Source organism: Parus major, chromosome 2 (assembly GCF_001522545.3).
Source record: "Parus major isolate Abel chromosome 2, Parus_major1.1, whole genome shotgun sequence".
Taxonomy (NCBI): domain Eukaryota; kingdom Metazoa; phylum Chordata; class Aves; order Passeriformes; family Paridae; genus Parus; species Parus major.
Window position 1 is genome coordinate 113,894,840 of NC_031769.1, and position 27,585 is coordinate 113,922,424.

At 40.1% G+C, this 27,585-nt stretch overlaps 1 protein-coding gene across 2 annotated transcripts in view; it reads right to left on the bottom strand.

Moving 5' to 3' along the window:
• Nucleotides 1–20,448: 20,448 nt before the first annotated feature.
• Nucleotides 20,449–27,585, bottom strand: part of TOX (thymocyte selection associated high mobility group box) — a 217,457-nt gene continuing 210,320 nt past the window's right edge. For both annotated transcript variants that reach the window (XM_019005777.1, XM_015619518.1), the window contains 2 exons: nt 24,611–24,762; nt 20,449–22,726 (listed from right to left, as the gene is read on the bottom strand). In XM_019005777.1, coding sequence (XP_018861322.1) covers nt 22,690–22,726; nt 24,611–24,762 — 189 coding nt within the window. In that variant the 3' untranslated portion in view covers nt 20,449–22,689. The remainder of the gene's footprint in view (nt 22,727–24,610; nt 24,763–27,585) is intronic.

Sequence of the window (27,585 nt, forward strand, 5' to 3'; positions counted from 1 at the left end):
GCTGATGTGATCCTTGGACTGTAAACAGAGTGATCTTAAGAGCTGGAAAAATACATTCCCTCTTCATTTGGCATGAATCTGACTGTTACTGCAATCCTGTGTTAATGTTTTCTCTGCAGCCCGAGGAAAATGTTTGCAATTTGGAGAGCATTCAGGGAACAGTCATGACAGATACAGAAGGACAAGTAAATATACCTTAGAGAGAGGGGGAATGCAAGAGCTATGTCTGTTTAGCTCAACAAGGAGCAGTTGCCTTTGGTCATAGTCTACAGCTGACTGCAGGAGGAAAAAAGCTTAAAATAGAGGGTTCTTTGGTTTGGTTGTAGATGGATGAAAATATCCAGCTTTGGGAACTTGAGGATGCACACACTCCATGATAGTTGAAGACTTTAATTTTTTAGCAAAATCCATGATGAAGTCATTTGGAAATATCTAAATTGCAATCACATGCTCTTTAAAGTGTTTTCCATTACAGGCAGGAACCAGCTGTATGAAGCCCAGTGGTCAATATCTGAATGCTGATGTCTGAGTCAAATCCTACCCCAAGACTCTTCCCATCAAGCATGTTTATTTCACTCTTTGGCAGGAGATGAAAATCGGCCATTTCAGTACCTTCTCTTGCACACAGAGAGCCTCTTAGAGCCAGGAGCTGTTATATTTTTGCATGGGATAAGCAATTAGCACTGGAGTCATCTCCTGTGCCATCTGCTCATGGCTCGGCACTCAGGAATGTGCCTGCATTGGAGCATAGATCAAACAGGCTTGTACCACAGGTACAAGCAGGTTAAGTGATCTTAGTGGTGTCTTCTCCCTGCATAGTCTTTCAGTCTAGTTAAATGAGACTGTGTGACTTTCTTAAGTACTACTCTTTAGCAGGACTGTGGATAGCATGTTAAGGTCCATTTGGTCAGTAGCATCAGATGCAGCCCTATTTGGACAGTCTAACAGCAAAATAACCTTACACACAACGAAGTGTGTAAGGTTATTTATTATTTATTTGAGTGCACCAGTGGGTCTTAGGTACCCTTGCTATACTTAGTGAATCGAAAACATTTTTCCTGATAACTTGTCCCTAGCCTAACCATATCTTGGGAAATGATTTAGAGTCAGTGGACAAACCATTTCTGGGAAAAAAAAAAACAAACCCTGTTTTTAAATCTTCTCCACTTTTATCTCTATACTTCCATTGTATTTTTCTTCATTTACTAGTTCCAGAAAGTATTTTATGAGAGTTTTCCTCTCTCAGTATCTGGATTTGGTTATCACCACATATGATCTTTGTACAGCACATGCATAATAGTGTTTTGGGCATTTAGATTAACAACTTGCTGCTATTCATCTAGTCCCATCAAATATGAATTTCAGGGAAACACTTAGCTGTTGGAATAAAAGGAGATTTTAAAAAAAATTCTGTTCTCTGAATATTGAGTTTATAGTATTATAAAAGCCTGAATTCTCAACTATTTGTCTGTACTGTTGTAAAGCCCAGCTGTTCAAAAGACACTAGACAATAACATAATGTTGCTTCTCTAAATCACTCAGATACAGCCCCAAAAGATGGCAAACACACCTCTCTGCTTTAGTGAAGGCTTTAATCTCAGAAGGTTGGAAAGGGATCTCTTGAAAAGTTCTGTTCTTTGGCCAAAACTGTAAAAAACATTCAGACTGAAAATCAAAAGGAAGATTACACTGAATTTTGCACAGTTTAGGAAGAAAGATTAGATGTAGGTAGAAAATTAGGTTATATTCCCAGTCCAGCCAAATTTCCAAGTTAAACCCAGCTGTGATAATGCTGTCTAATCCCAAAGGTACCTGCACATTTTGCACAAATATTTCTTAGAGCTTTTCTTCAGGGTCATCATCAACACTGAGGGAAATCTTCCAGTCATGCGTTTGGGACATTGTGCAACAATGGGTCGGTGTCCTCTTTGGAAACAGCAGGAAATAAGCTCAGGTTTTCTGCTCTTGGGACAGAAGGTCGTTCCTGCTGCTGTCACCTGGGAAGAGGAATTGGTCCCTCCTGAATGCTTTTAGAAAGCTGTGTTTGGAGAAAACCCAGGGAAGTCAGCGAGCGCCTCCTGGCAGCACAGAACCATGTGCCATGGGGTGGGAGATGGGAAGATGTACCTCTGTCCTCAGCTTCTCCCAGTAACTGCCTGAACTCTCTCAGGTTGCTGACTGCTGTGGAAGCTGTTCTGAGACACAAAGCTTGCCCTGTGATCACACTGAGTGCTTACTGCTAACTCCATGTGAAGGCTTTCATTTCAGGAGTCTAGACACATAAAAAGTAGGAAACTGCTTTGGCAAACTGCTGAGCTTTGTAGTCTCAGTCTTCCTCTACATCTCATTAAAAGCACTGTAGCAGAAATTGTCCTTGCTTGATATATCAGCATGTAGTTTTTGTACTGTTCAGGTGAATAAAGTAAAGCCTATAATCGGGACAACATTTGTTAATATTCTGCAAGGGAATGACCACAGCACTGAAATAAATGGCCATGACACTTCCTCACATATATGGAAGTGCTTGAAATCCTTAGAGCTCTTGTAGAACACAAACCAACAAATCTACTACATTTAGTGGAAAAAAATTCAGGCCTTCCCCTTCCCTACTGTTTTTCAGCTGGATAGATTTTTTGCTCCAATTCTACTTTCTGTTCCAGCAGTTTTTTGAAGCTTCCTGATTTCTTCAACCTCTGTGCTTCTCTTCCTTTTTATGGACAAAATTTAGGTGTCCACATACATCTCACTACTACTCATGTTGCTTCTTTCTCATGTTGCTATCAAGTTTCCACATCATAGTACAGATATGTAATGAAATCTGTTTTGTGTGATTTTTTTCTACACTGTGGGTGGGATACTCAGTGTGAGAAATTTCCTTACTGTAACCTTTCAGGAATATATAGATGTTCTTCAAGAAGGCCATGGAATAGATAATCACCAGCTTTGTCAGCCTGCACTTTTTAGACTACTGTCTACCTCTGTCCTAGGTTAACTTTATGATGCTTATAACCCCAACTATCTGTTCTATTTGTGCTGAATATTAAGTTTTGCATCTTCAAAACTAGATCTGAGACTGAAGTGGGGGGAGGAGGAGAAACAGTGCAATATCTGAGGTGTCTGTATTCAAAAACATAGGGATAAGAGCTTCAGCTTTTCTTCTCACATACTGTGCTGTCTGCAGCACAGACAGAGAGAAAGCAAACTCCTTTGCTTTTAGTTAATTAGGATTTTTTTAGCTAGCTGAGGCAGAGAAGTTCCCCAGACCTTGGCTTTTTTCTTTCTTGGAACTGGTCAGCCCTGCTCTGGACTGAAAACCCAGACAAACACCAGGAGCTCTCTCCTGTGGCCCACTGGGGCCTGTGATGAGACATTTTCCAGCGCTGGAGGGACTGATGAGAGACTGAGAGAGCCCAGCTACACCCCACAGCAAGGATTTTCTGAATTTGCCATCTCTTCAGAACAGCAAGAGGTTTTATTGTTTAATATTATTATTTTTTTTTATGCTTGTGGATACTTTACTTGTTAAATAAACAGGCTTTTACCACTTTTCTCCAAGGAAATCTTTTCCTGAACCAGCTGGGGGAGGGACTGCTTGAATCTGCGTTCTAGAGGGACCTCTTTGGAAATTTTCTCACAGATTTGCCCTAATCTGGGACAACCTCCTAAGATTAGGTTTTGTGTTCTATGATGACTAATGCTTCACAAACACAGAATTTTTTTACATTAATTCTTTACCCTTGCTGCAGCACCAAACCATGTACTGTGTGACAGACCCTTGAGCACAAACATGGTGCAGCACTGTCTCTCGGTAACAAAGTCATTAGTGCATGTGGTGATGTTCCCACTGCACAGCTAGGGAGTTAATTTTTCATTGAAAGCTACAAATCTCTTTATTTGGATCAGGTTTGGATTAATTTGTCAAACTAGACTCGCAGGGCTGGCTATTATCCTTTCCAGAGGATGGTGATTAGATCTGTACATAGGTTGGGGGTCTAATCACTGTCTTATACAGTAATAATAAATATTATAACCTTCTTTGCTTTATATTTTTCTGGCTGTGCAATCTGTCAACCAGTTTATCTTCTTCACTAATTAGGCTGGGGGCTTTGGGGGAATTATACTGTAACTCCTAAATCTCCTTTCTGATTAGCTCCATGTTTACCTTTATGATTTGATTTGATAGTTCTTACTATTATTTTAATACAGAGGAATATCTTAGGAGAGAGGGCATTGGTACCTTGACTGCATAACAGCAATGTAAATAGCTACCCCCCTGCTGTGCTTTCCTAGTGCTGAAAGTAGCTTTAAATGTCAGTAGGAAAACAAACGGATTCCCTGTGCTTCCAGTGTTTAAAGTAGCTGTCAGGGATGGGGACTGGTTTTTCACTTGCATTAAATTTTGGAAGAGCATAAAGAAACAGATTTGTGCAGTACATTTGTGGATTTATCCTCCAAAGCATTAGCAATGGGGAGTGAAAGTCTTCTTTACTCTGCCAGGAGACAAGTTTTCAGAGGCAGTGAAGGCACTGCCCACCAGACTGCACAGTCCCTGATATAAAAGATGTCCATCATTTAGCTGATCATCAGTTGGTGATAATGGGAATTTGCCCTTTGAAGGGAACTACAGGAAAAGTTTCTCAAGCATAGCTTTTGCCCTCTTTCTTTAGGGAACTGAGAACTGCAAGCAAGGGACCACATTAGTCACTGTTCAAGGAAAAGTAGAAGGTAGGAAAAGTACTCTGAAAAATGCATTCAAAGTTTAAATTTTGGGTTTATGACTGAAAATGTCAGATCACACATAAAAACTTGGAAGAAAGTGGTTTTTATTTTTCAAGGGCAGTGTTTTGATGAGGTAATGAAAGTATGGGCACCATAAAAATGCCCCTTAACTTAGGAGTTCATGTCCAAAGAATCAGTAATTTTCTCAAATCAAATAACTCCACTTTTTCTATTTTAAATTTTAAAAAGTCCAACCCAAACCAGGAAATAAAATGCAAACTTATCAAAAAATTAAAAACTTGAAAGAAGTGAAAATTATATTTCTTACAGAAGGAATGCCTTGGCTGCAGGAGACATATACAAGCTCTTCTCTGTGCTCTTTTTCCAGTGGTATCTTGATATGCTGAACTGCTTTTGTGTGATCAACAGCTATAGGAAATGTAATTCAATTATATTTTAATATGAATAGTGGAAACATAGCAAAATATTACTAAAACTGCTTGGATTTAATAAAGGTCTGAAGTGACACAGAATCAGATGAATTGTGACAAAGCCCTCTGAGTGGTGCTGATCGAGTTTACAGACAAAGAAAATGTGAAGAAGTTAGGGAGCAAAAGGTATGAAAATCCTAATTTGTGGAATTTACATTAATTGAGTTCAAAAGTACCACTGGGGTTAGGGCCACCAACTGAATAAGGGGTTTGATCCATCCTAAAGGATATTTCACTCTGCTAGTTCCAGCAGCAAGAAATTTTGGTTGGCAGTAGCAGGGCCTGGGAGGGGAGGGGCACAGCTGCAGTCATGGAGTTCTATGGTAGAGCCAGTGTCTGTACATGCAGGGCACTTAGTACTGTTTTACTCAAAGGACGGAGGGATGCCTTAAGTTTCAGCTTTCATATTTTTTAGACTCTTTACTGCCTTAATGTTTAACTCTGAACTTCATATAAAGTGCTAGTAAGTTCTCTTCACAGGTTAGGTAAGCAAAACAATCCTTTTCCAGCCTGTGAACCAAGCACAACCATGACTGTCTCAGGCCCAAAACCATAAACAACAGCAAATTGAGGAGAAGAAGACCAGGAGGATGAGACTTCATAACGTGAAGCTGTAACTGGACAATCAACTCCAATATGTAACTGGACCAAAACTTCTAAAAGTGTGAAACCTTGTGACTGGTTGCTCATCTTGTACCCATCTTGTGTCCATCTTGGGTCCATCCTGGGTCCATCTTGGGTCCATCCTGGGTCCATCTTGGGCAGAGCCCTGGCCAGGCTCTTATTCTGCCCAGGGAGTATCCTTGGAGGGCCTTTTAATAAATACCTGCTTTATTCCTATAACTCTGTCTAGTCTCTGTTCCAGGTCAGCCTCTTTAGGCACCAAAAGAAAAGAGAAAAAGAAAGGAAGTACCTCAACAAGAAAGTGTTGAGTGGATGCCCAATTATTTTAAGAGAATTTCTTCTTTGGGTTCAAATCTTAAAGGACTTGCAGTAATTTCAGTCAAGGCAGCTTAAAAAATGATTGACAGCGCAAACTTGGGTGTGGACTGATCTTGAAAAGGAAAGAGGAGAAAAGTTCCTGAGACCAGCTTGAGTGTACTGTGAGCTTGAGCCCACTGCCTGTGACAGGGGCTGAAAAGGAGGTGGGGAGCCAAAGACAGTGGCTTCCTGCAGGGCAGAAAAAAAAGCACCTCTGGGTGACAGGAACAACAGGACTCCGAGCACAGGAAAGGAACCAGAAGAACCAAAAAGAGCTGAATATTCAAAAATCTGTTTTACTGCCTTGACCATAGCCTAATCTAGGTGTTTCCAGTTAAAAAAAAAAAAAAAAAAAAAGGATTAAACCACCTAAATCTCAGTGTCTGTGATAACAAGGTTTTGGATAAACAAACAGTTTTGGGAACTTAAGCTTCTTAGAGCATTAGGGAGAAGAAATCCTCAGATGTCATCATAATGTGTTTGCTTTTTTTTTTTTAATGTGATATGTCATGTAATGGCTACTTCTGAGTGTAGTTCAATAGACTGGCATGCTGGGATGGCCATATGTGGGGAAATAAACATCTTGGTAAACTCCTTGGCATGTGACCAGTATTGAGTATAAATCTATAGAACAAGGAAAGGCAGCCCTTTGTGTCACAAGATTATTTTGAACTCGAGCTTTCAAGTAGCTATCAGAGATTACCTCTCATCTTTCACAGCATGAATTTCATGTCTGTATTGTTAGAGAATACAGAACAATATGGAAAGCAAGAAGGAAGAAAGGAGGAATTAAAGTGCCTAAATCAGCTGAGTCATGGCTGAAATACAAAAAGGATTTCTGAAGGGTTGAGATTTAAACAGTAATGAAAAAAATCCCTCATCTATAGCTATGGGGATACTTACTACAGTGTTTTTGATGGGCATTATGACTTGATTCCTGGGGACTATCTTGCTTCAATTAATTAAACTCACACTGAGAGGACTATTTCAGCGCCCTGCACTGATTATTCCTTTTTTCATGGGAAAGTAGGAAAAGCAATTTGAAAAGAATTTGGTGACCCTTTTTTTAATTTTCTGATGTTGGAGGCTTTGAGTGGAAACTAGAACTGGAAGCACAGACCTGAGTCTGGGAGCAGAGCAGGAGGGGAGAGGTGACAAGCGTTGAGGGCCATCACTGCAAGAAAGCATGGACAAAATCTCTCTAATAACATCACCCCTCATTTCAATTTGTTCCCCTTCTATATTTTTTTCTGTATTCCTACTGCTTTTTGCCTCACCCTGAATTCCTTTCTGTTTCTGAGCTCAGTGTTGCTTTTTTTTTAAAAAAAAATAGGAAATTGTTTTGGTTCACTTATTTATTTTAAAGTAAGGCAAAAGGGTAAGTCTTCCTCTCTGGGGAAAAAGGAATCACACTAGCTCCAGTGACTACTAGGCAGAGTAATAGTGAACTCATTGGAGCCAGACCGTCTTTCAAAACAGTCTGTTATTCTCCAAGGCATCAGTGTAACTCCTATAGGAGACACTACTGCCCAAATTTTGCTCCCTTCCCTTTTCTCAGAAGGAAAACAGGTTATTTGGAGCTATCTTCCATTCTGAAACAGTCACCCATCACTGCAATATTCTGTCTTGTTGAAGTTGGACATACAGTAGTGCCTGTGGTAAGTGTGAAAACACCACTGGGTGATAAGAACTCTACAATTAAACCCATGAGTGATAATGAACAGATGCTTCCCTCCCACAGATGCTTTCTCATATCAAATGAAGTGTGGCTGCAAGATGTTATCAGTTCAAGGTGTTTACTCAACTTGAGAGAAAAATATGATCTACCTCGATAATCCCCAGTATGGTTATCTTTCACCCCAGGGCTTTTTTACCTTTGTGGGCAAGTTTTTATTAGTCCTGTTATACTGATTTTTCTGATCTCAGCAAAATTAAAACCAAAAAGGCATGTGATTCCTTGTGGGTTTACAATAGACAAAGTCAGTGCACATCTACTATCTGATGGTGAATCTTTCTCTGCACTCTTACTAGCCACCCTTGAGATATTTTTCCCCTAATGAGAGTGGACAAAGATAAAATCTATCAGTTTGTATCAGTAACATAGCAAGGAGATGCTGGAAAAACTTATTTGTCATCATTTTTAATCCAGGGGGGGCCAAGATAGGATGGTTTCCAGGAACAATCTGTCTTTAACATGTTGAAACATCACTTTGCCCTCTGGTATTGCCACGCTGGTATTTACTATGGCACAGCAGGAGTAATCCCAGCCCATGCCTAGGAAGTGATTGGGAGCTTTTGCACTGGGGCCTGTGCAGGTTTCAAGCAGTCTGGGAAGCTGTGAGTCCCTGCAGGTGTGGGGTGGTCAGTGTGGCCAGGAGGGCAGCACAGCATGCCCCAGCTCTCCAGGTCTGCCACTGCTCTGCTTAGAACCACTGGCCAGCCATTAACTTCTCTGTGCACCAGCTTCTTAGCTTCTTTACTCCTTCCTGTCTGTCCTGATGTTTTAGGTGGGAACCTCTGTAGGTGAAGGATGCATTTTATCATGTGTCTGTCAAGTGCCAATTTTGGCTGGGAAATCTCAGCACTCCTGTGATATGAATGGTAATTCCAATAATAAAGGCAAAGCCTGGCCATCTGGCTGCTATTATGGTAATGTGTTGCTCTGTGACAGTGGGACACTGTGCAGCTGCTTCCCTGTGTCATTCAGTACTGGAAAAGACTGCTCTTAGGCTTTGGGCTAAAACTTCATGGCTGGGAGATAGAAAATTCCTGTGGTAATGCCACCTGATCTAGGTACAGAGGCTGAAAAGAACCCCACCATCTGGAGAGTATCACTCAGGATTTTATGTCCTATGGTACTCAACTGGAAGCCACAACTATGCTACTGGGTTTATCCCCAAAGTGAGCAACAGTCACTGCTCACAGGTGATCATCTTCTCCAACCATTCCATCCATGCCTGTCTAGGAAGATAACTTTCTCCATCTCCAAAGATAAGAACTCTCCCGCTTTTATTCTAACATCTATAGATAATGACAGGAATCTCACTTAGTAGCAAACCTGTTCACCTCTCAGTCAGCTCCAGATCTGGCTGTGGACCTTGCTCACCTCATTCCATTTGCAGAACTGATGCATTTCTAGTTGGCATACAGCAGACTCTTCAGTGCTTTGGGACTGAGACATCGCTACAGCCATGAATCACAAAATGAAACAAAACATAAATTTGAAATTACTTATAAGCTGTGTAATTTATGTTGATCAGAGTTTTCAGACATGGCCTTTTTCATATTATAAGATGAAGCATGACTTGGGATAATATTTCACATGGCTAAATATAATGCTAGTGGTAATAATACTTAGTAGAGAGAAACTATCAAATACTTAGCCTTGCTATTGTATGTTATGTTTTCCCATTAGCTGTTTTATTTTATTCCATCTGGAGCTTCCTTCAGTTTTCACACTATGTTTGGCATAACCTAATAAATAAATAAATAAATAAATAAATGCTATTGCATTCACAAAATTTTTTTTACTATCTCAGAGAGATAGCTTGCAAACTCAAAATTGAAATGAAAACTCCTTTCCCCTCAAGTGCACATACAACTCCAGAAGAGACAGGGACCTAAGCATAGCTGGGTGAATGAGAATAATTTTATCAGTCTCTTTTCTGCATGGTGTGCAAAGCCCAGCACTGCTGAGGCTGATGCCTTGCTCATGGTGCTGACCACTGTGTTTGCTGAGCCATTTAGTTCCAGTGAGTCCCTGTGTGGGGCACAAGAAGGGTGCAAGGCATGGATATGTCTATTTACCTGTGCTGTGGCTGAAGACACACAGCACAAGGAACCACCCTGGACCTAAATTTGGTGTGGTCCAGCCCCTTCTCACCCAGCCCAGCTCCCTCCAGCTCCCCTCAGGCAGTCTGGCTCAGTCTGTACCTCACAGCCCTAGCGCCAGGGACATCAGTGTTCCCATCCTATCCAGAGTCACAACACGCAGATCAGTTTGCATGAAGAGATGAGGATTTTGTAGGCAGCTGGAATATACAGCAGGAAAGACAGGCTGTGTGTCTGGAATGGGAATGGGAACAGTCTCCTTAGGGGTGATGGTCATTGTGTGGATAGTGATGGGGTTGGTGTAGCCTTGTTGACCCTCAATGACAAAACCAAGAGGTTTCTGTAGGGAAATGGGCTTGAAACCATACTTAGGCCTGGAGTGAAAAGAAACTTCTGGACTTCAGCAAGGACATGTCCTGCCTGACCAACCTAGAATATAAAAGAGTGACTTCAGCGGTGGACAATGAAAGGCCTACAGATGTCTTCTACCTGGACTTCTGTAAGGCCTTTGACAGAGTCCCCCACAACATCCTTCTCTCTAAATTGGGGAGATGTGGATTTGATGGATGGACTATTTGATGGATGAAGAATTCGTTGGACAACCCATTCCTGGAAACATTCAAGGTCAGGCTTGATGGGGCCCTGAGAAGTTGAGGATGGGGTCTGGCGCAACCTGATCTAGAAAAATTGTCCCCACCAATTGCAGGGAAGTTGGACTAGATGACATTTTAAATGCAAACTATTCAAAGACTCTATGATTCCAAGGAAGAACCCTCAGGTGAGAGGGTTAAGGAGACACTTGACCACTTAAGAAATGCTATCAGGGTCCAAGACTGAACTGGTGAAATAAGTTATTTGGCAGTGCTGCTATTGCTTTAAATCCTAAAGCTGTGCTGATGTGTAATACAGATTTTTTTACCTGAGATTTTTATCACTGCTCAGGCCAAACTTGCTTATATTCAGAAATCATCACAGGCTGTAATTTTTTAAATCCCCATGGAGACCTTGCTGCAGCAGTGTCCTCTGGAAAGAGGAAGGTCCTTTGCATGGCCCAAAGCAGGTGGAGCACTCATATGTCATATTGCAAATTGGATGCTTATTCCTTTGGGAGCTCTTCCTTTGTGTGAGGCAAATTAAATCTCTGACTTGTCTGAGAACAAGGAAGGAAGACTCTGTTCTGAGGACAATAGGGAATTTTGTCTCTCTCTTGAAACACAGTTTCATTCATTTTAAGTGTTTGCTTCTGTGCCTTTACCTATTTTATCTATTTCCCTTTTGAAAAACAACATACCGTGGAATTGAGGCATTCATTCAACATTGTTCAGTGCTTGGTTTCACTCATATATTTCTGCAGTCTATATTGGTTTTCTACTTTTTTATTCACTTGTATTCAAAACATGGCTAAAGTCCCTTTAATTTTGCTGATAGATAATGAGGTCTTACTTGAGGAACACCTTAGGCTTCTTGACTTGCATGTGTCTCTCAAGAGGACACCCTCTATTTCATTTTGGAAAGGGCATGAAAATCTCAGTATCAATTTATTTTCCCAAACAAGATAAGAGGAACTATTTGGAACATAACCAATGCAGGTAAACCAGTTACAACACATTGTTCATAAGGTGAGTTACATTCTTTTTTCTGTTTGCAAATATGTACTGTGAGCCTGGTGTTTAAAGAGACAAATTGGCTATTTCTGGATATGCAACTTATTCATGAAAGGTTCATTGTAATTCAACTCATAACTCTTTTGAGTTTGCACAGGTCATGGTTTGGGTCTATATTCTCTAATTGAAAACACATTATTAATTTAGAATCTGTTTCCCTGTTATAAACATTCATCATGACAGAATCACTGTAATGATTATTTGCTGCTGTGATGAGAGTTTCCTTAGAACACATGGAGGAAGGGAAGATCTACTCACCCAAAGGAATTTGATGAAAATCTTCTGTATAATTAGAGTACAAGTCTGTAAAATTCCAGCAATGGGGATGGTTCTTAGTCCACCTCAGTTTTACATGGTACACAACAACTAATTTTTCAGGTGTGACTGAAATAGTTGGCTGAAGACCCAACTTCAAAGGCTGATGACCCAGTTGACTTCAAAGCACAGAGAGAGGAGTGGAGATAAATCAGAAAAATGCTGGAGGAGAATGATAAATGAAGATGTAACTCAGTAGCTTTGCCCATCCACCTGCTGCTGCGTTGCTGTGCTGATGCAGCATTTGAATGTGGAAATACCTCAAAACACACTTATTAGACTTCTTGACAGCCTGTGAAAGATATCTCCTGTAGTCTAAATGTCTGTTGTACTCCTATGGCTGGTGTCTGGGAGGGCAGGCAGTGGGGCCAAGGCATTATGTTGGAGCAGGGATGCCAAGGAAGGGAGAGAGTGACCCAAAAGGAAATAAAAACCTGAAACCTTTACCTGCTGTCAAACGGAAATCTGAGGGTCATCCATGACAAAAGGAGTTCATTAACTTTTGACCTTGGCAAATGGATCCACATCTCACAGTCCATTGAGGAGCATCAGACGAGACAGTTACCTACCCCTGGTGTAGAAATCTCTGTGGGGTAGAGATGTCTCATCCAGACCTCAGTATAAGTGATGTGCTTGTATCTGTTTGGATTATTTTGTGAGGAAATAAGCACCACAACATTGTCATTTGCTATTTTCCTATCTAGCTTTTTATTTTTGTTTCAGGAGGCACACCATAAAATAAGTCTTGGATCAGCAGCTATTTCTGACCCATGGATTATTTCATTTGCTTTTGTTTCATACCACAGGGACTTGTAGCTGTCTTGGTCTGGCTTAAATTTTCTGGTGCTGCTCACTGAAATGTTTTATTTTCTACCATTGCCTGTAGGCACTGACATGGATTAGCCTTGGCAGCACCATGCAGGGGGCTCACACACCCTGATGCTCACTAATTACAACCTCCTGAACATCCAAAGAGCTATAATAATACAGTGATGTATATATGAAGTCATGGACTGTCAATGTATTTCCCCTGTGGTGTAAACCCTGCAAGCAATATACCCATAACTGGAAATCCCTTTATTGCAAGTAGAGTTTTGTTCTTCTGAGTGGTTTCTATTTACATATGCTCAAGTTCTCTGAATGTCCAACAGAATGTGATACTACACCAACGACATCTTGAAGACAGATGGGGGTTTTATTTCCTTTCTTTTACCATTTTTTTATTGCTTTTGACTCCTTTACCTTCATCACCCCACAGCTAATTGTCAAGAAATTTTCTGACACAGTACCTGAAGCGCCCAATCCAGGGAAACACATGTAAGGTTTATTTGTTTGTTTTAAATCTCTGTGTAAACAGTTAGGGAATTTAGCTTGCTAAATACCTGTCAGGGTCTAATTATGAGTTTATCCACCTAATTGCTGTTGTGTGGATTGCTGAGTTTACAGGTGATGAGGTGCAGTGCAGGGGGAAGAGAGCAAATTTAGCCCTATGTGAAAAGTCTGGGCTTCATGCAGAGGAGCTGTCAGAGCTTTGGTCTCCTACATTTCTTCAACTAGCCGATCAGCTCCTACTCAGCAAAATTATTTCCCAGTGTAGACATAGCTATTTAAGATCTCCATGTGTTTTTGACAATTAGGCAAAGGAGGGAGGATTTTTTTTCTTACAAAAATGGCCCATGGAGGTACTGATTCTCCTCAGACTGCACAAGGAGGCCAGCGTGATCAGGTTTCTAAGAGTGTGCCTCCTCCAGCTGTTACTGTTAGGTTCTGTTGTTCTGCAGGACCAGTGGGCTGGGTGCTAGACACCTCTGAGCACCTGGAGAGCCCTGATGAAATGAGAGAAAACAGCAAAGAGCGTCTGGTCTGGACCAACCATGATGGCCATGAAGAGATTCTGGTGTTTCCCATGTTTCCCATGTTCTGCTCCATTCAGTCCCAAAAGATTTCTTTGAGTGATATAGGAAGACATCATACACTTAAAATTACTCAGGTATACCCTCCTAACCTCCCCCAAGAAAGTGTAAAGCAGAGCCACATTAATTTCAATGCTAGGGGTAATTTCCTATCTCCAGCAACTGGAGAGGATTTTGTGTGTAATGGCGATTAATTTCTAGCAGTGAAACCCCTCCAGTTTTCACACACTGAATGTATTCTCCAAAGTAATGACATAAAGGAAAAAAACCACAAAAACCAAAAGAAACAACCCTCCCCCAAAAACCAACCAAACAAAAAAAATGGTTTGCATCATTACACTTGACAGAACATATATACTACTTTTGCAGAGATTGAAGTAATCATAACTAAGCTCATGGAAAATTGCAAGCACATAATGGTTGCATGAACAGATGCATAAATCAAATTGTGAAGTAATTTTAATGCGCTTTTTTGGACATAAATTCTTTTAGAGTACTCATCAACCACTTTCTGATATGAAGCTTATGTAATGGTAAGAATGATGATGATTAAAATATTAGACACTGGTGAAAACCTCTCCACTTCTAAAAAAAAAAATGTTATATCTAAGCCCTCAGGCAAAAATGTTAAAAATAGACATTTTTGGTATGAAACTATTTGCAAAAATGAAACTAATAGGTTTTTATCTAAACCATCTGGTGGAGGAAAAACATTAAAATGTAAAGTCACATACTGAAGCCCACAGAGACTTATTCTGAATGCTATATCTTCAAAAAATATAAAAAAGGAAAACTGTATCTTTTCCTTCATTTATCTGAGGCATTGCTCTGCTGAGTCCAAGCTTTAACCAGATAGTTTTGCTTTGCCAAAACCAATACACTCCTTCTGGTCTTCACTGAAATGTTGCACTCCCAATAATGAAATCTAAATTCATTTCAGAAAATTGATTAGTGGATTAGCATTTATGATTTGCTTGGGAGGTTTCTTCTCCCTCTTAAATAAACCTCTACAGGAAACTCAGATACAAATGACATTCATTTTTGTTTTTTCTGTACATGTTAAACCAGACTGTGAAACATCACTTTAAAATAGCACAATTTATTGTAGCATGAGATGTGCAACAGGAAGCAACCAACTCTCATTCCCTTCCACAATTTGGGGCCAAACAGCCGTATTCTGATGGTCTTTCTTTCTATGCCACATGTACAATCACAGAGTAGATTGGAAGGGATCTCTGCAGGTTTTCTGGTCTATGCTATGCCCAGAGGCAAAGCTGGTACAACTTAGAAAGAGCTCTTCAGGGCAATCCTGTTGACTTTTGAATATTTTCAGGTATGGAAATCCCACCGTCTCTTTGGGCTCCTGTTTCAGTGTTTTCAACCTTCCTCCAGTGATTATATTTACCCTAACATGCAATCATCACTTTCCTTATTTCTGCTTGTGTCTGTTGTCTCTTGTCCTTCATGTTTGCCTCCAGAAAGATTTGAGCTTTGTCTTCTTTGAAAAGATCCACTGTGAAGTTACAGGCTGCAGAAGAAATTCCTCTCCTTGAGACTAACCAGATTCAGCATTCTCACCTCTCTACCTCAGCCCTGTCTTCCAGTTCCTGACCATCATGATTGGCCTCCTCTGGATTTTCTCCAGTATGTCAATATTTTCTTTCTACTGGGATCACTTCTGGAAAGGTTCCCACTTCTAGAGTCATGTTCCTTAGTCTGAAGGTGACAACAGTACAAGAAGATAGGATAGCCTGTCTCTGACTTTTGTTCGAATTGTCCTCAAAAAATTCTCCCTTGAGAGTTTAGGAATACTCAGCCTTGAAAATCTTTCAGACATGTAGTGCAGAGGCACGACCTTGCTGCCAGGAGTTCAGGGTGCTGCTGTTTCCAGTCTGCTGGCAGAGTGCAGCTTCTGCTGTGACACAGATGCAGGACAGTCCCATTCAGCAGTCATGACTCGCTCCTGGTGAGTCTGATCAGTCCTCCTGGTGGCAGATATATGCTTATGTATGGTGCTTTGTTAGGTCTGATGCAGAAAGGTAGGTAAAAAGATTCATTGACTTCTAGGTAGAAATTCTGAAGAAAAAAAAAAGAAAAAAGAGAAATAAATCAGTTTCAGGGATGTGAATGATATAGTCAAAATCCCAGTCTCAGAAGCTTTGATATTTTAATCAAAGATTCCAGGAACCTAGAAACAGAGATTACTCAGATGTCTCTCCCTTTTTATTTTAATCTTTTAAAATTAATTTAGAGGAGCTAAGTTTGAAAATAGCACTCAGCTGTCCACATATGACTTAGAAGTGGAAAGCAGCGGAAGACAAATAAAACCTGGCAACTTTCCCCTATTTATTATTTGTAAAATCTCACTTAAGTTAAAGCTGCCCCTATGGATCTGAGCACCGCTTTACAGATTTTAAACTTTAGTAATGACTAAAGCAGAAGACTGTTTTTCAAAACTCTCAGATCTCAGCTACCTTTCCTCTAAATTACTCTGTGTCCTTAGGCACATCACTTACCTCTTTTCATATTCATCTCTTTAACAAAACCATGTAGCACATGCTTGTATGCCAGAGGAGAGGCTCAGCTCATTATTTTGAACTCTGAGCAAAACATGAAGGCTTCCTCTGCTAATTAGGGCATCAGCCTTATTTATTCAAGTGGTGACATGTTTTTGAATGAACTTTGGATCTTCATGTTGCTGTCTAAGCAGTGCTACATAGACAGCAGGAAAAATCTTTCTTGCATCTTCAGTATATAACAATATGACTGTACTGATGGCACAAACATGGATCCAGGTGTTTCATTGTGAAGAAAGTTGGGATTACAAAAGCAGCCTGCAGGCTTTGTGTCTGCAGAGGGCTTATGCTGCCACAGATATTGTGCTAGCTCTGTGTGTCCCCACCCTCAGCCCATATTGGAAAGGTTTTGGACATTTTTTGCTTTCTACTGAGACTTGGCACTATGGGAGCACCAAGGTCAGCATATATGCCTTGCATAAAGCTGGGAAATTTTTGACTTCATGTATCAAAGTATGAGAAACTTGAATGTTCACTAGAGGTTTTCTTCATCTTCCTTTCTATTTTATTTTTTTTGAAAGTATTGGAGCCAGGAAGATTGTTAGGCAGAACTTCTTAGAAAGCAGTTTAGAGCAGCATCTGAAATGTGTGATTCTTGGAGCATTCAGAGACTTCTGCATTACAAAGTGTGGGCCCAGCCTTCTGTGAAAAAATGGTACATGGAAGATCACCTATTTGTATGTTTGATTTAGCTAAAGAACATCGTTTATAAAGATAACAAAGATATCCATCCATGATCTAACTTTATTTTTTTTCCCCCAGGTAGTTGTATATCTCCCTGCTGTTTGGTAAATTCAGAGTTAAAAGGAACAGTATTTTGGTTTGAGTTTGAACTAAACATCCAGCCTCTGGACATGGCTCTGAGTTCTCTGGTTCTGCCTGCTGTGTGCACTCAGTGTCTGCCTTCTGCATCCTCACTGCTCAGCTGGCCGGCAGTCTGGAAAATGCTGATGTTCTAAGGGTTACTGGATTACAATTGTTCTCTGCAAACAAAATTCACATCTGTTCTGACAACTTATTTCAGCCTGATGCAACTTGAAAAGGTCGAGATTAATCCCAGAAAATCAGACTTCTAGTTGAAAGGCCAAATCAACTTTAATTGTAACACATGGCTATTTGTATTGGCATTTAGCTGCAGCCGTTTATCCTTCTTTCCACTGGTATTATTTGTTTCTGAGCTTGCTACTAAAGCCTACAATGCCTGCTGAAATATTTTAAGTAATGTAACAAAAATAACAGCTGACATCTTTCCTTTTACAGGTTTCCACTGACCCAGGGTATTTTGTGTGCGTGGCTTTTCTGACTTTTGTTTATCAGCAGTCTGGGAAAAAAAGTCATAGAAGAAAATGTTGGTTCATTTTCTAAAGATTAGTGGTGGCTACTGTACCCTCCTATCCTGTTGGCTTTATCCATCAGAGCCTGAGGGGATGAACCATGTGCTCTGGAGTTCTGCCTCACACCCAATTTGGATCCCAGCCATTAAGGGGTTTAAAGCCCCTTCTCATAACACCAGTTGCAAGCTGTGCTTTTCCGTGTTGGTGAGGTGACTAAGAGCAGCACCCCTCCCTAGGCATGGTGAAACACCTCTCTAACTACTCTACTTCTGGCAGCTGCTATCAGCTCAGCCTGTTCAGCCATCAACTGATAGCTGAGCTCTCAGATCCCCTGAAAAGTGACAGGATGAAAGAGACTGATTTGGCAATACTTTGCTCTTTCTGTTTGGCCTGGAGAAAGATACTCTAAGTGGTAAGATTGTTTAGCAACAGCTGGCAAGCACCCGGGTGTGAGCCTGATTTTCAGACATGACAAGCACTTATAGGAATGTTGCCAGATACAGCTGTTTAAAAGCCTTAATAAACAGCAAGTCAATACTAATCTTTGCCAAATTAATCTTTTCCTTGACAGCCCATCAGAGCAATTATACTCAGACTCGTTGTAAACACACAATTGTCAGAGGGTAAGGATCTTCTCTGCAGTATACTGTGGATTTTTGTACACAGATTGTTTTCCAAATAGGTAGGCTTCCTTTTCTTTTCCTCTTCCTCTCTATCTCTTTTTCCCACCTCTCCCATTTTATTTTCAGGCTGATTATATGATTGCCAGCTTGGTATTAGCCTGAACAAAATTTCATTGTAAAGTGTCTATCACAGCATGTCCTTAATAGAATGTGAAATGATGACAGTCACAGGATCCATGCAGATGCACATTTGCTAGTGGGTTTCTCTAATTAGGCAGTAACTGTGACAGACTCTGAAATGTTACAAGTCATTGTTCTCACTTGTCCTCTTGTTGGTGAAGTAGGAGCTACATTTGAGATGTGATTTAATATACTGCTGGGTAATAATAAAATACATGGGTTTGCAAAGGAAAGCAAATGGTGTCTGTGAGACCTGACACAAAGCACCTCCTGTTTTCCAAGGTGCTCAGCACCTTCTACAGCACTGCCAGCACACTGCTATACCCACAAAATAATATTTTATTCCAATGCAAAAGGGCTTGAAAACACCAGAAAAAATAATTAACAGGGTAATGGTTGTTTATCTGTCTGCCTGCCTGCCTGTCTATCTATCTAGTCTTTTTTGACTATATCTATACCTCTATCTGTAATTTTATCTGCCTCTATACCTACCTATCAATGGGAGTCCGGGGGAGTAACTCCTGTATGGGCTACATAACAGCTCTTTAGCTACTTCTTACAGTTATGTGCAAAATATGGATTTTTACCCACTCCATTTTCCCAGAGCACAGAAATATATCTCTGTGGATCTGCCATGTTTACAGGACTGGGGAAGAAACAGGCAGACACATACTTGGAGATGATAGTTCAGGGTGGGATGATGTCTCAAAAGGCTAAGGAAGGTGGTAAGAGCATGTTTTACCTTCCAGTAATGAGCACTTTTTTTGTTGGGTTTTCTGTTTACAGAGGAGCCTCACAGGGAATATTTGGCAGAGACGCCACTGGAATCAGGAGCTGGTATTTGGTGAGAGAGAGAAGTGGGCATGAATACATTACATTTCCCAGTGAATGGCTGGGGCCCTCTAATGAATACATTACTTACTGCCTGTGGATGAGTGTGAGGGGAAAATCCTATGGCAGGCCTGTTTGAATTGGAATTTGGCTTCTTTGGTCAGAGGCAGCAGCTGGATGAGATTTCTGCTTGAACACATGTGAGTCTGGGGATAGAGAGACCAGGATATCTCCTGTCACCAGAACATGGCATGCTGAGAGCAGCAGTAAAATCAAAGTGCTTTTCCTTTTTAAAACCTCTGCTTACCTTGTGCAAGCAGATGGGATTTACAACCTGCAGAGTGCATATGTTGCCAACTTTGCATTTTGTCCACCACGTTTTAAAAATAATTTAAAAATACATTATTTTCAATGAATGGTGGACTATTTCCTTTGGTTTCTATCACTCTGACAGATGTTTTTATCATATTTACTGTGTTGCTTTCATGTGCAGGTTGTTTAGTTCCTCTGTGCTTTCTCATTATCGTGGTTGGGACAGATGGCGACTTACAGCCGGAGATGGGGTCTCTGTGTTATCGTGGTGCCTAAGGCACAGTGCTGCAGAAAAGGATGGGGCACATCTTCACCAACTCCAGTGGAGTTTCACCTGCTTACAGAAGGATGCCAACCATCTATTGGCAATTTATATCTGTCAATACACAGCCCAAAACAAACAGCAGACTCCCCATGGCTGGCGACCATTTATTTTTCTCGAGGTCACACGTGAAGAACTGATATTTACGGATTGAAGTTTGAGGATGTTTCTTTTGGAAAAAAATGGTTTCAGGATACCCATGGTCAAAAACTGCTGTTCTTCTAGCACAGCTGTCTTATCTGAGCAGAGCCCAGACACAGAACCACACTCAGAGCACTGGGTGGGTAAAGTGCTGCACAGCAAACACACCACAGCTTCCCGTGCTTACAGACTGAGAGACACCAACTAGCCAGAGGTTCATACAGAATAAGTATTTTATTCATGATGTATTTTTTTTATTTACATTAAAGTTTTCTTGTATTTTGAACTCTGCTTGGATACCGAAATTAACAACTTTATGTGACTGCGCACCTGCTCTAAAAGAAATGAAGATAACACAGTTCTTTTCCATAAAAGAAAAAGGAAAACTGCCTGTCAAAATCAAAGCTGATTTTTCTTATTCCCAGTAATTATCTTTTTCTCTTTAGAATTAATATGAGTGGAGAATGTAGTTTACTATAATATAATAAATAGAAGACATTGGGTAATTAGTAGTGCTGGTATATTTCTAAAGTACTAAACAGACAAACAATAAACTGTGAATTTAATCACGAGTTCTCATACAGTTTCAAGACAGGAAAATTAGAGCTCTCAGCTACAGTCATTTGAGTAATCACATCTGATCTGCATTATTTATTAGTTATTACATGCCAAGTGATTCCGATTGTACATTGCCTGAAATCATTCAGAAGCAAGCATGCCTTTATTTCTGTTTTGTATTATAAAGAAAAACCAATAGCATTGCTGAATGTGTATTCTATCTGAACTGCTTCCTTTATTTCACGCAGAAAATACAAATCAGTGGTACTGTCCATTAATGGGACAGGCATCTGGGACAAAATCATCCAGAAATGTATTTTCAGAGCTATCCCTGATCCCAAACATTGACAAAATACTTTATTTTGGATATTTTTATCCTTTTCCCTGTGGCTGAAGAACTTACCTTTCATTTTAGGATTTATTTCTGATATACTCCCTAAAGTTCTGTAAGACTTTGCATATATAATAAAATGGCTGAAGCATATTTGGTAATATTTCTTTTGGTAATATGTTTATTCCACTTGACAAATTAACAAAAGATAGTGAAGTTTCAAGAAGCAGCATTATGCAGTTTTATTCAGTTAGTTTTGTTGGTTCAAGTCTTAGTTTTGGGCAAGTTAGTTTTTTCCTGCTACAATGCTTTAAAAAGGGAATTACTTAAAATACCTGTTTTTCTTTTCCTTAACAACCAAAGAAATAGAGAAATAGTTCTTGGTTACCTTCATTTTCTGCCAATAAAGCAGGTTTGTTGTTATATTTGTCACTGTAAAAACTAAATAAAGTATTCACATCAGTTGTGAACAATTTGTGCCAGCAAAAGTTAAAGCGTCAAAGAAACCTCTTTAAAATGCTAACAAATTTACTTACAAACACCTATATTTATTATTTCATAAATAGGCGCAACAGGTTCCATAAAAAAGATTAAATACAGACACAGTATGAAGAAACAATAATACATAGCCATATGTAGAGGTTATAATTTAGCTGTCTCCAATCTGTTTCTGCATCTAATAAAATATCAGGTAAGCATTTGGCAGTTTTATACATAAAAGGACTTAAATGACGTTTACTAACCAGTACACATAAAGTGATTTTCTTTAAAAAAAAAGCATTTTATTTTAGGCAGTACAAAATAAATGTGTTTGCTCTTTATCAACATTAGTTTTTTCTCCTAAGTTTTTTTGTATTTATTTCATGAGACAAAGCCAATATTTTTAATTAATATAATTTGGGACTACTTTACTTATTTTTCTCCAAATACTTTGAAAATATAGACTATCAGTCAGTTGTTTAAAAATGAAGTAAAAATATGAATGTTTGCCAATTTTACCCTTATTGTGAAATCAATAAACTGGAATGAGCCAGTTTCAATTACAATTAGCTACAAAAACATTCACATTTTATACTCTAGGAGAGTGTAACATAGATGCTATTTACAAACTTGCTATGACTGCTACATCAAGCCATTTAAAAAGTCTTTAGTAGTTTCATATAAACACCCATTATGAAAAACCAATGGAAAATCCAGGACTTTTATCCGAGACATCTACAGTTGCTAAGGCAGTTACTACCGCAGCACTTCACAGCAAAAACCAACATAAAATCTGAATGGTCCAAGTTTCCTTCAGGGAAGAAGAAAAGCAATGTCCGTTAAAGGATCTCAGGGAAGGGGTGGAAAGGAGAAAGAAAGAGGAAAAAATGGGAAAAAAAAAAGAAAAAAAAGAAAAGAAGCAAGACTATTTTTTCCAGAGTGGGTGACCCACAAGCTCAAATAGTCCTAAGTGCTTAGCAACTTGTATTTTCTAATAAAATGCAGAACTGCCTTGACTGCATAAAGCAATCCATGATGAAAAGACTTCCCTGCATTCCTCAGTGGAAAGGAGAGGTGTTTCAGATTTTCAGGTAAGGTAGAGTGCTTTGTCCCTCTGCATGCCCCTGTTCAAAGAGAAAAGAGAACAAATGTGATTTTTTTTTTTATATTTGAAAAATTTTTAGTTCTATTATTCTTCTTCTTCTTCAAAAAAAATCAGCTCCACAACCCCACTGCATGTCATTAATTCCAAGCATATCACTGAAGTACAGCTGCATTGCCATGGTTATAATAAGAAAAAAATCATAGTGACATATAGCAACCTGGAGATCACATCTGGCTTTAAAACAGAACAGGGCTGGGACATGGGCTTAAACACTGGTTTGGGATAACCTGCACTAGTGTGCTGGTAGCACTGACTATCAAAACTGCTTGGAGCTTTGGATTTAGCACAGGTCTTGGAATAATGCTCCATAAGCGCCCTATAAGAAGCAGCCACTTTCCTTAGAGGCAGGAGAGCTTTGTTGCATGAACATGGGTTTCAGGCACTTACTGAGCCTCTGGCATATCTGATTTGCTAGTACAGATATAGCTAAAACATGTTGGGATGGCAGGTTCAGGTGAGCACTTGCAAGGGGACAGCAGAAGCTTAGCAAAGACATTTTAAGTCCACACACGTGGATTTACAAAAGCTTATCTGCACAGAGTGGGCTATCTACAGGCATATCTGCTCAGACAAAGCTGCTGGGGATGGAAAGTTATGCCCACTGCGCACCTGGAGAGCACTTCTGGGGACAATGACACATTGTTTTTTTCCAAAAGAGACCAGGAATGAAATCCACAGGTGGCTATGGCTCTTTTGACAGAGTCTATTCAGTCTATTCAGAGCTCATTGTAAGTGGCTGTAAAAGTCTGTGGGCTGGATAGACTTCTACAAGGGCCTGCAGCACATGTCAAGACATGGTGATAGAGCACAGAAGTAAAACTGTTCTGCTGAACAAGTGGGCAAGTCATGGGGCAACAGTGATAGGTATGGGAAAGAGTGATGCTGCTGTTCAAGTCTGCCTCAGTGCCAGCAGGTTGTAGCAAAGGTGTTATACTGAACTAGAAGCCAGAAAAAGATTTTTATTCTGTTCTAGTCTGAGTTCCAGAAACACTTTAGAACCGTAAGGAAAGTGAAATTCTCTGTTTAAGTAAATGTAATGGGTGAAGCTGGTCTTTAGTTCTGCTTTCTGTTCATTTGTTTGGGCTATATTTGGCACTTTGGGAGCAACAAAGAGCTTTCATCTGCCATTTCTCTGGGGAGTCATGCTAAGTCAAGGCAAAGTTAGGCTGGTGGGCATGTTCACAAGGCACAACATCTAAAATTTAAAACTATATTAAAAAAGATACCTTCTGTTCAGTCTTAAATGTTTCTGGGCATTTCCTGGCACTGTAACATGGCTTCACAAAAATCATGCTGCCAGAAGTTGAAGGTTCAAAGGGGTTACTAACCTTTTATTGAGGACATAGGGCTCCTACAGGCATGCTATTTTATTTCTGGTTACTATCATGTGTTCTTCATGCCATTCTCTTCCATGTATCTTGAATCCCATGTATCAGTCATGCTTCTCACTGATGTGGTTTTTCATGACCCAAACTAGTACTTTTCATGTCCCAGACTAGAAAATAGTTCATGTCATTTGCCTCTCATTGAGACATAGTGATCTTAAAACTTCTTTCTTACTACTCCCTAGGATTTTAGCTCTGATCTTCTATGGAATGCAAGTTCTCTGAGATCTAGAAAGTGTATGTGCTGTGATAAGGTGACAACAATGTCTATTAAATGTATGTATTGAACACTTGTTCTCCCACAACTGACTAACTGCAGAATAAGAAATACAGGGCCATCAGAGATGCACTTCAGAAACACTGTAGGGAAATGAGCAACAATGCTGATCCAAATTCTCTATCATATACTTGTGTCATGAATGTTGCTCAACACAAGGTGGCATTCACTGGCTGCTTACCCATTACTGCAGTAGTCATTATTCCAGTCCACAGTCTGTGCTGGAGGATTTCTGCACCCTGAACGAACATACTCCATTGCTTGGGTAACAACTTGTGCAGCTGTTGATGTTGGATTGATGATATTCTGATAATCAGGCTGAAGAGTAAATCCCTAGAGGAGAAAACAAGTATATTACAAAGTATAGAAAAAAAGTAACAGGTTGGGTGCATTAAAAAAAGTAAAAATGCAGAGTGTACTGTGAAATAGTAGAGAATACTTCTTTTCCAGGTGTGATTTCAATTATAAAACCTAAAATAGGCATGTCTAGGTACTTCTTAAGTTTTAAAATCTTTCTTCGGTTTGAGAAATGGAACACTGACAAAGCATTGTTCACTGTTACATAGTCACAGGATGGAACTAAAGGAGACAGAGCAGAAACAATTCAAAACCAAGGGAACAACTCAATCAGTGCTGGGACAAAAAGGTCTGTTTGCTCCTTAGAGCTTCCATTTAGATTAAATGTAAGCATACACACTAGTCACTAATTCCCAGAATATGCAACAGAATCTTTTTGAAGGATGTAGGCAGCAGGTGGCTGACTGTTTTATTAGACTACACCTATTCACGTATTGTTCTCAAAACCCTTTTTCTTCATTCAGCCACAAAGGGACCATCTGCTGCTTCTTTTATTTGCACTTCTCTCTCAACTAAACGGAAATTCAACCAAAGCTTTTTAACAGTTGTTGGACTAATGTAGTGAAAGTAGCACAGAATAACTTGCTTTTGAAACCAAGGAGACGAGAAAAAAAAGTGGAAGTTACAAAGAGAAATCTAACCTGTGCCCTGAATCTTCTGTCATATGAAAAGTTATAATCATTTTTAGGTCTTTTGATATATTCTGATGTTTAAATATTGTGTTTCAAACCCAGGAGAACAATTGAAATTTCAAGGCTAGTGTATCTAGTTCACCCTGTACATCGTGTTCCTGTAAAGTAGGAAGAGCTACATTGGGTAAAATCATGGGAATGTTGTATAAAAGCAATCAATGTCTGCTGAAAAAAAACCACCAGACCAAGCTTCTTCCTGGGGCAAGGGCATACAATTCCCACTCAAGTTGACTGGATGCATAGCTACTAAATCAGAAATGGAACTTGCACCAAAATGCCTAGTTTGGAAACTCACTCCTTCCAGCCAAAGCCCACATATCGAATAGACAGAATTATCTCTCTTAGCATTTAGTTAATTTAGTGTGTTGTGTGTGATTGCTTTCCTTATGCAGCCTTGATCAGGACAGGGTATTTGTGGACAGATGTTTTTTCTGCAGATTTAAGGAGGTAGCCACACTACCTTTTGTCAAGATAAATGAAGGTTCTTGGCTTTGGCTTGGCCCCCTTTATGCACAGAAATTACCTTCCTTCAAATGGTACGTCACTTCCTCCTTCCCATCTCTCTTCCTTGGCTGTTCCCTGAGGTCCTGCAGGTGTTTGGCCCCACCTCTCATGTGCACTGCCACCTCACTCCACTCGTCCTGTTCACGGGTTTTAGTCTAGACTGTAAATGACTGCAACTTTATTCCTTAATCTTTTGCATATGGAGAATATCCTGAGTAACACTTCAGTGCCTTAAACATTCTTGGAAACCTCACTTTGTACCTGATGACTCCAAGAAACAGACTATTAGGAGTGAGCAAGTTCACAGCTGAATTCTGCATCTAGTTACCGTTATTTATATACCACACTGCTAATGAGATTAGATAAAACCTTCCCGTGGTGGGTTTTACATCCATGGGGACCGTAAGCCCCACGTTCTGCACACTCCCTTTTCACCAGGCTCTAAACCTATGCTGCAACCTGCAGAGACAGCCCCCATGCCTGCAACAGATCCAAAGGAAACAGTAATTGAGCAGATTTCCCAATGACTTTAATTGGAGTTTTGTGTAATTAGAAGGCAGAAAATTTGGGTTTGTATACCATCGTCATCATTTTTATACAAAACATCAACCATAAGGCCTTTCTAATTTAGCTGTCAGAGAAAATCAACCACAGAAACACATCCCTCAGGCACTCAGATTTACCTTTGGTAGCAAATCCCCTGATCTATCATATATACAAGAAAAACACTCTATAGGGACAGTAGCCAGTAGCAAAGCAGGCTACAGAGCAGACACAGAGACTCAGATACTCATAAAATCATAGGATGGTTTGGGTTGGAAGGGACCTTAAAGATCATTTTGTTCCAGCCCCCCTGCTTTGGGCAGGGACACCTTCCACTAAACCAGGTTGCTCATAAGGCCATCCAGCCTGACCTTGAATACTTCCAGGGAGAGGGAGCATCCACAAACTCTCTGGACAGCACTCCTGCAGCAAGGAGACAGTTCCTCCAAATCAGAGCAAGAGACCACCAGTACAATATCCATTCCATTTCTTCTGGAATTAGGATAAATAGCTTAGATGTCAGAAAACGGTCCTATATTTCAACTCAGGAGCTGGGTGCAGATGCATTCTCATATTTTTTCAGGTTTTCTGTGTGGCCACAGCCAAATTGCTTTGTCTCTCTCCCAGCAAAGCACATGTGCACTTGTGCTTGGACTGCATTGGTACCTCTCATGTTAAGATTGGGGCTGCAGAGCCAAATTTAATTCTTCTACCTGAAAAATAAGGTGTAACAATGCTTTCATCTTGTACCTGGCAAGTCTATTTAGTTTATGGCTGCCTGGGATTGGGGCCTGTTTCTTAGGGCACACGCAGGCAATAAGGGCTAACACGGTGCAGGGGTATCTGAGCCAGGCTCCAGTCCCAGAAGGGTCTCAGTGGTCCCTCTGGGGGGTTGAGGGCTACCAGAATACCTGCACTGTGGGTGATGGAAAACATGTTTATTAAAGCAAAGTCACTTAGTCAACCTCAACTCAGTATGACTAATAAAGTATGATACTGTTTAAGATGTAAACAATAATTACCTCAGCTTTTTCATCAACAGCAAAAGCTCTGAAAATAC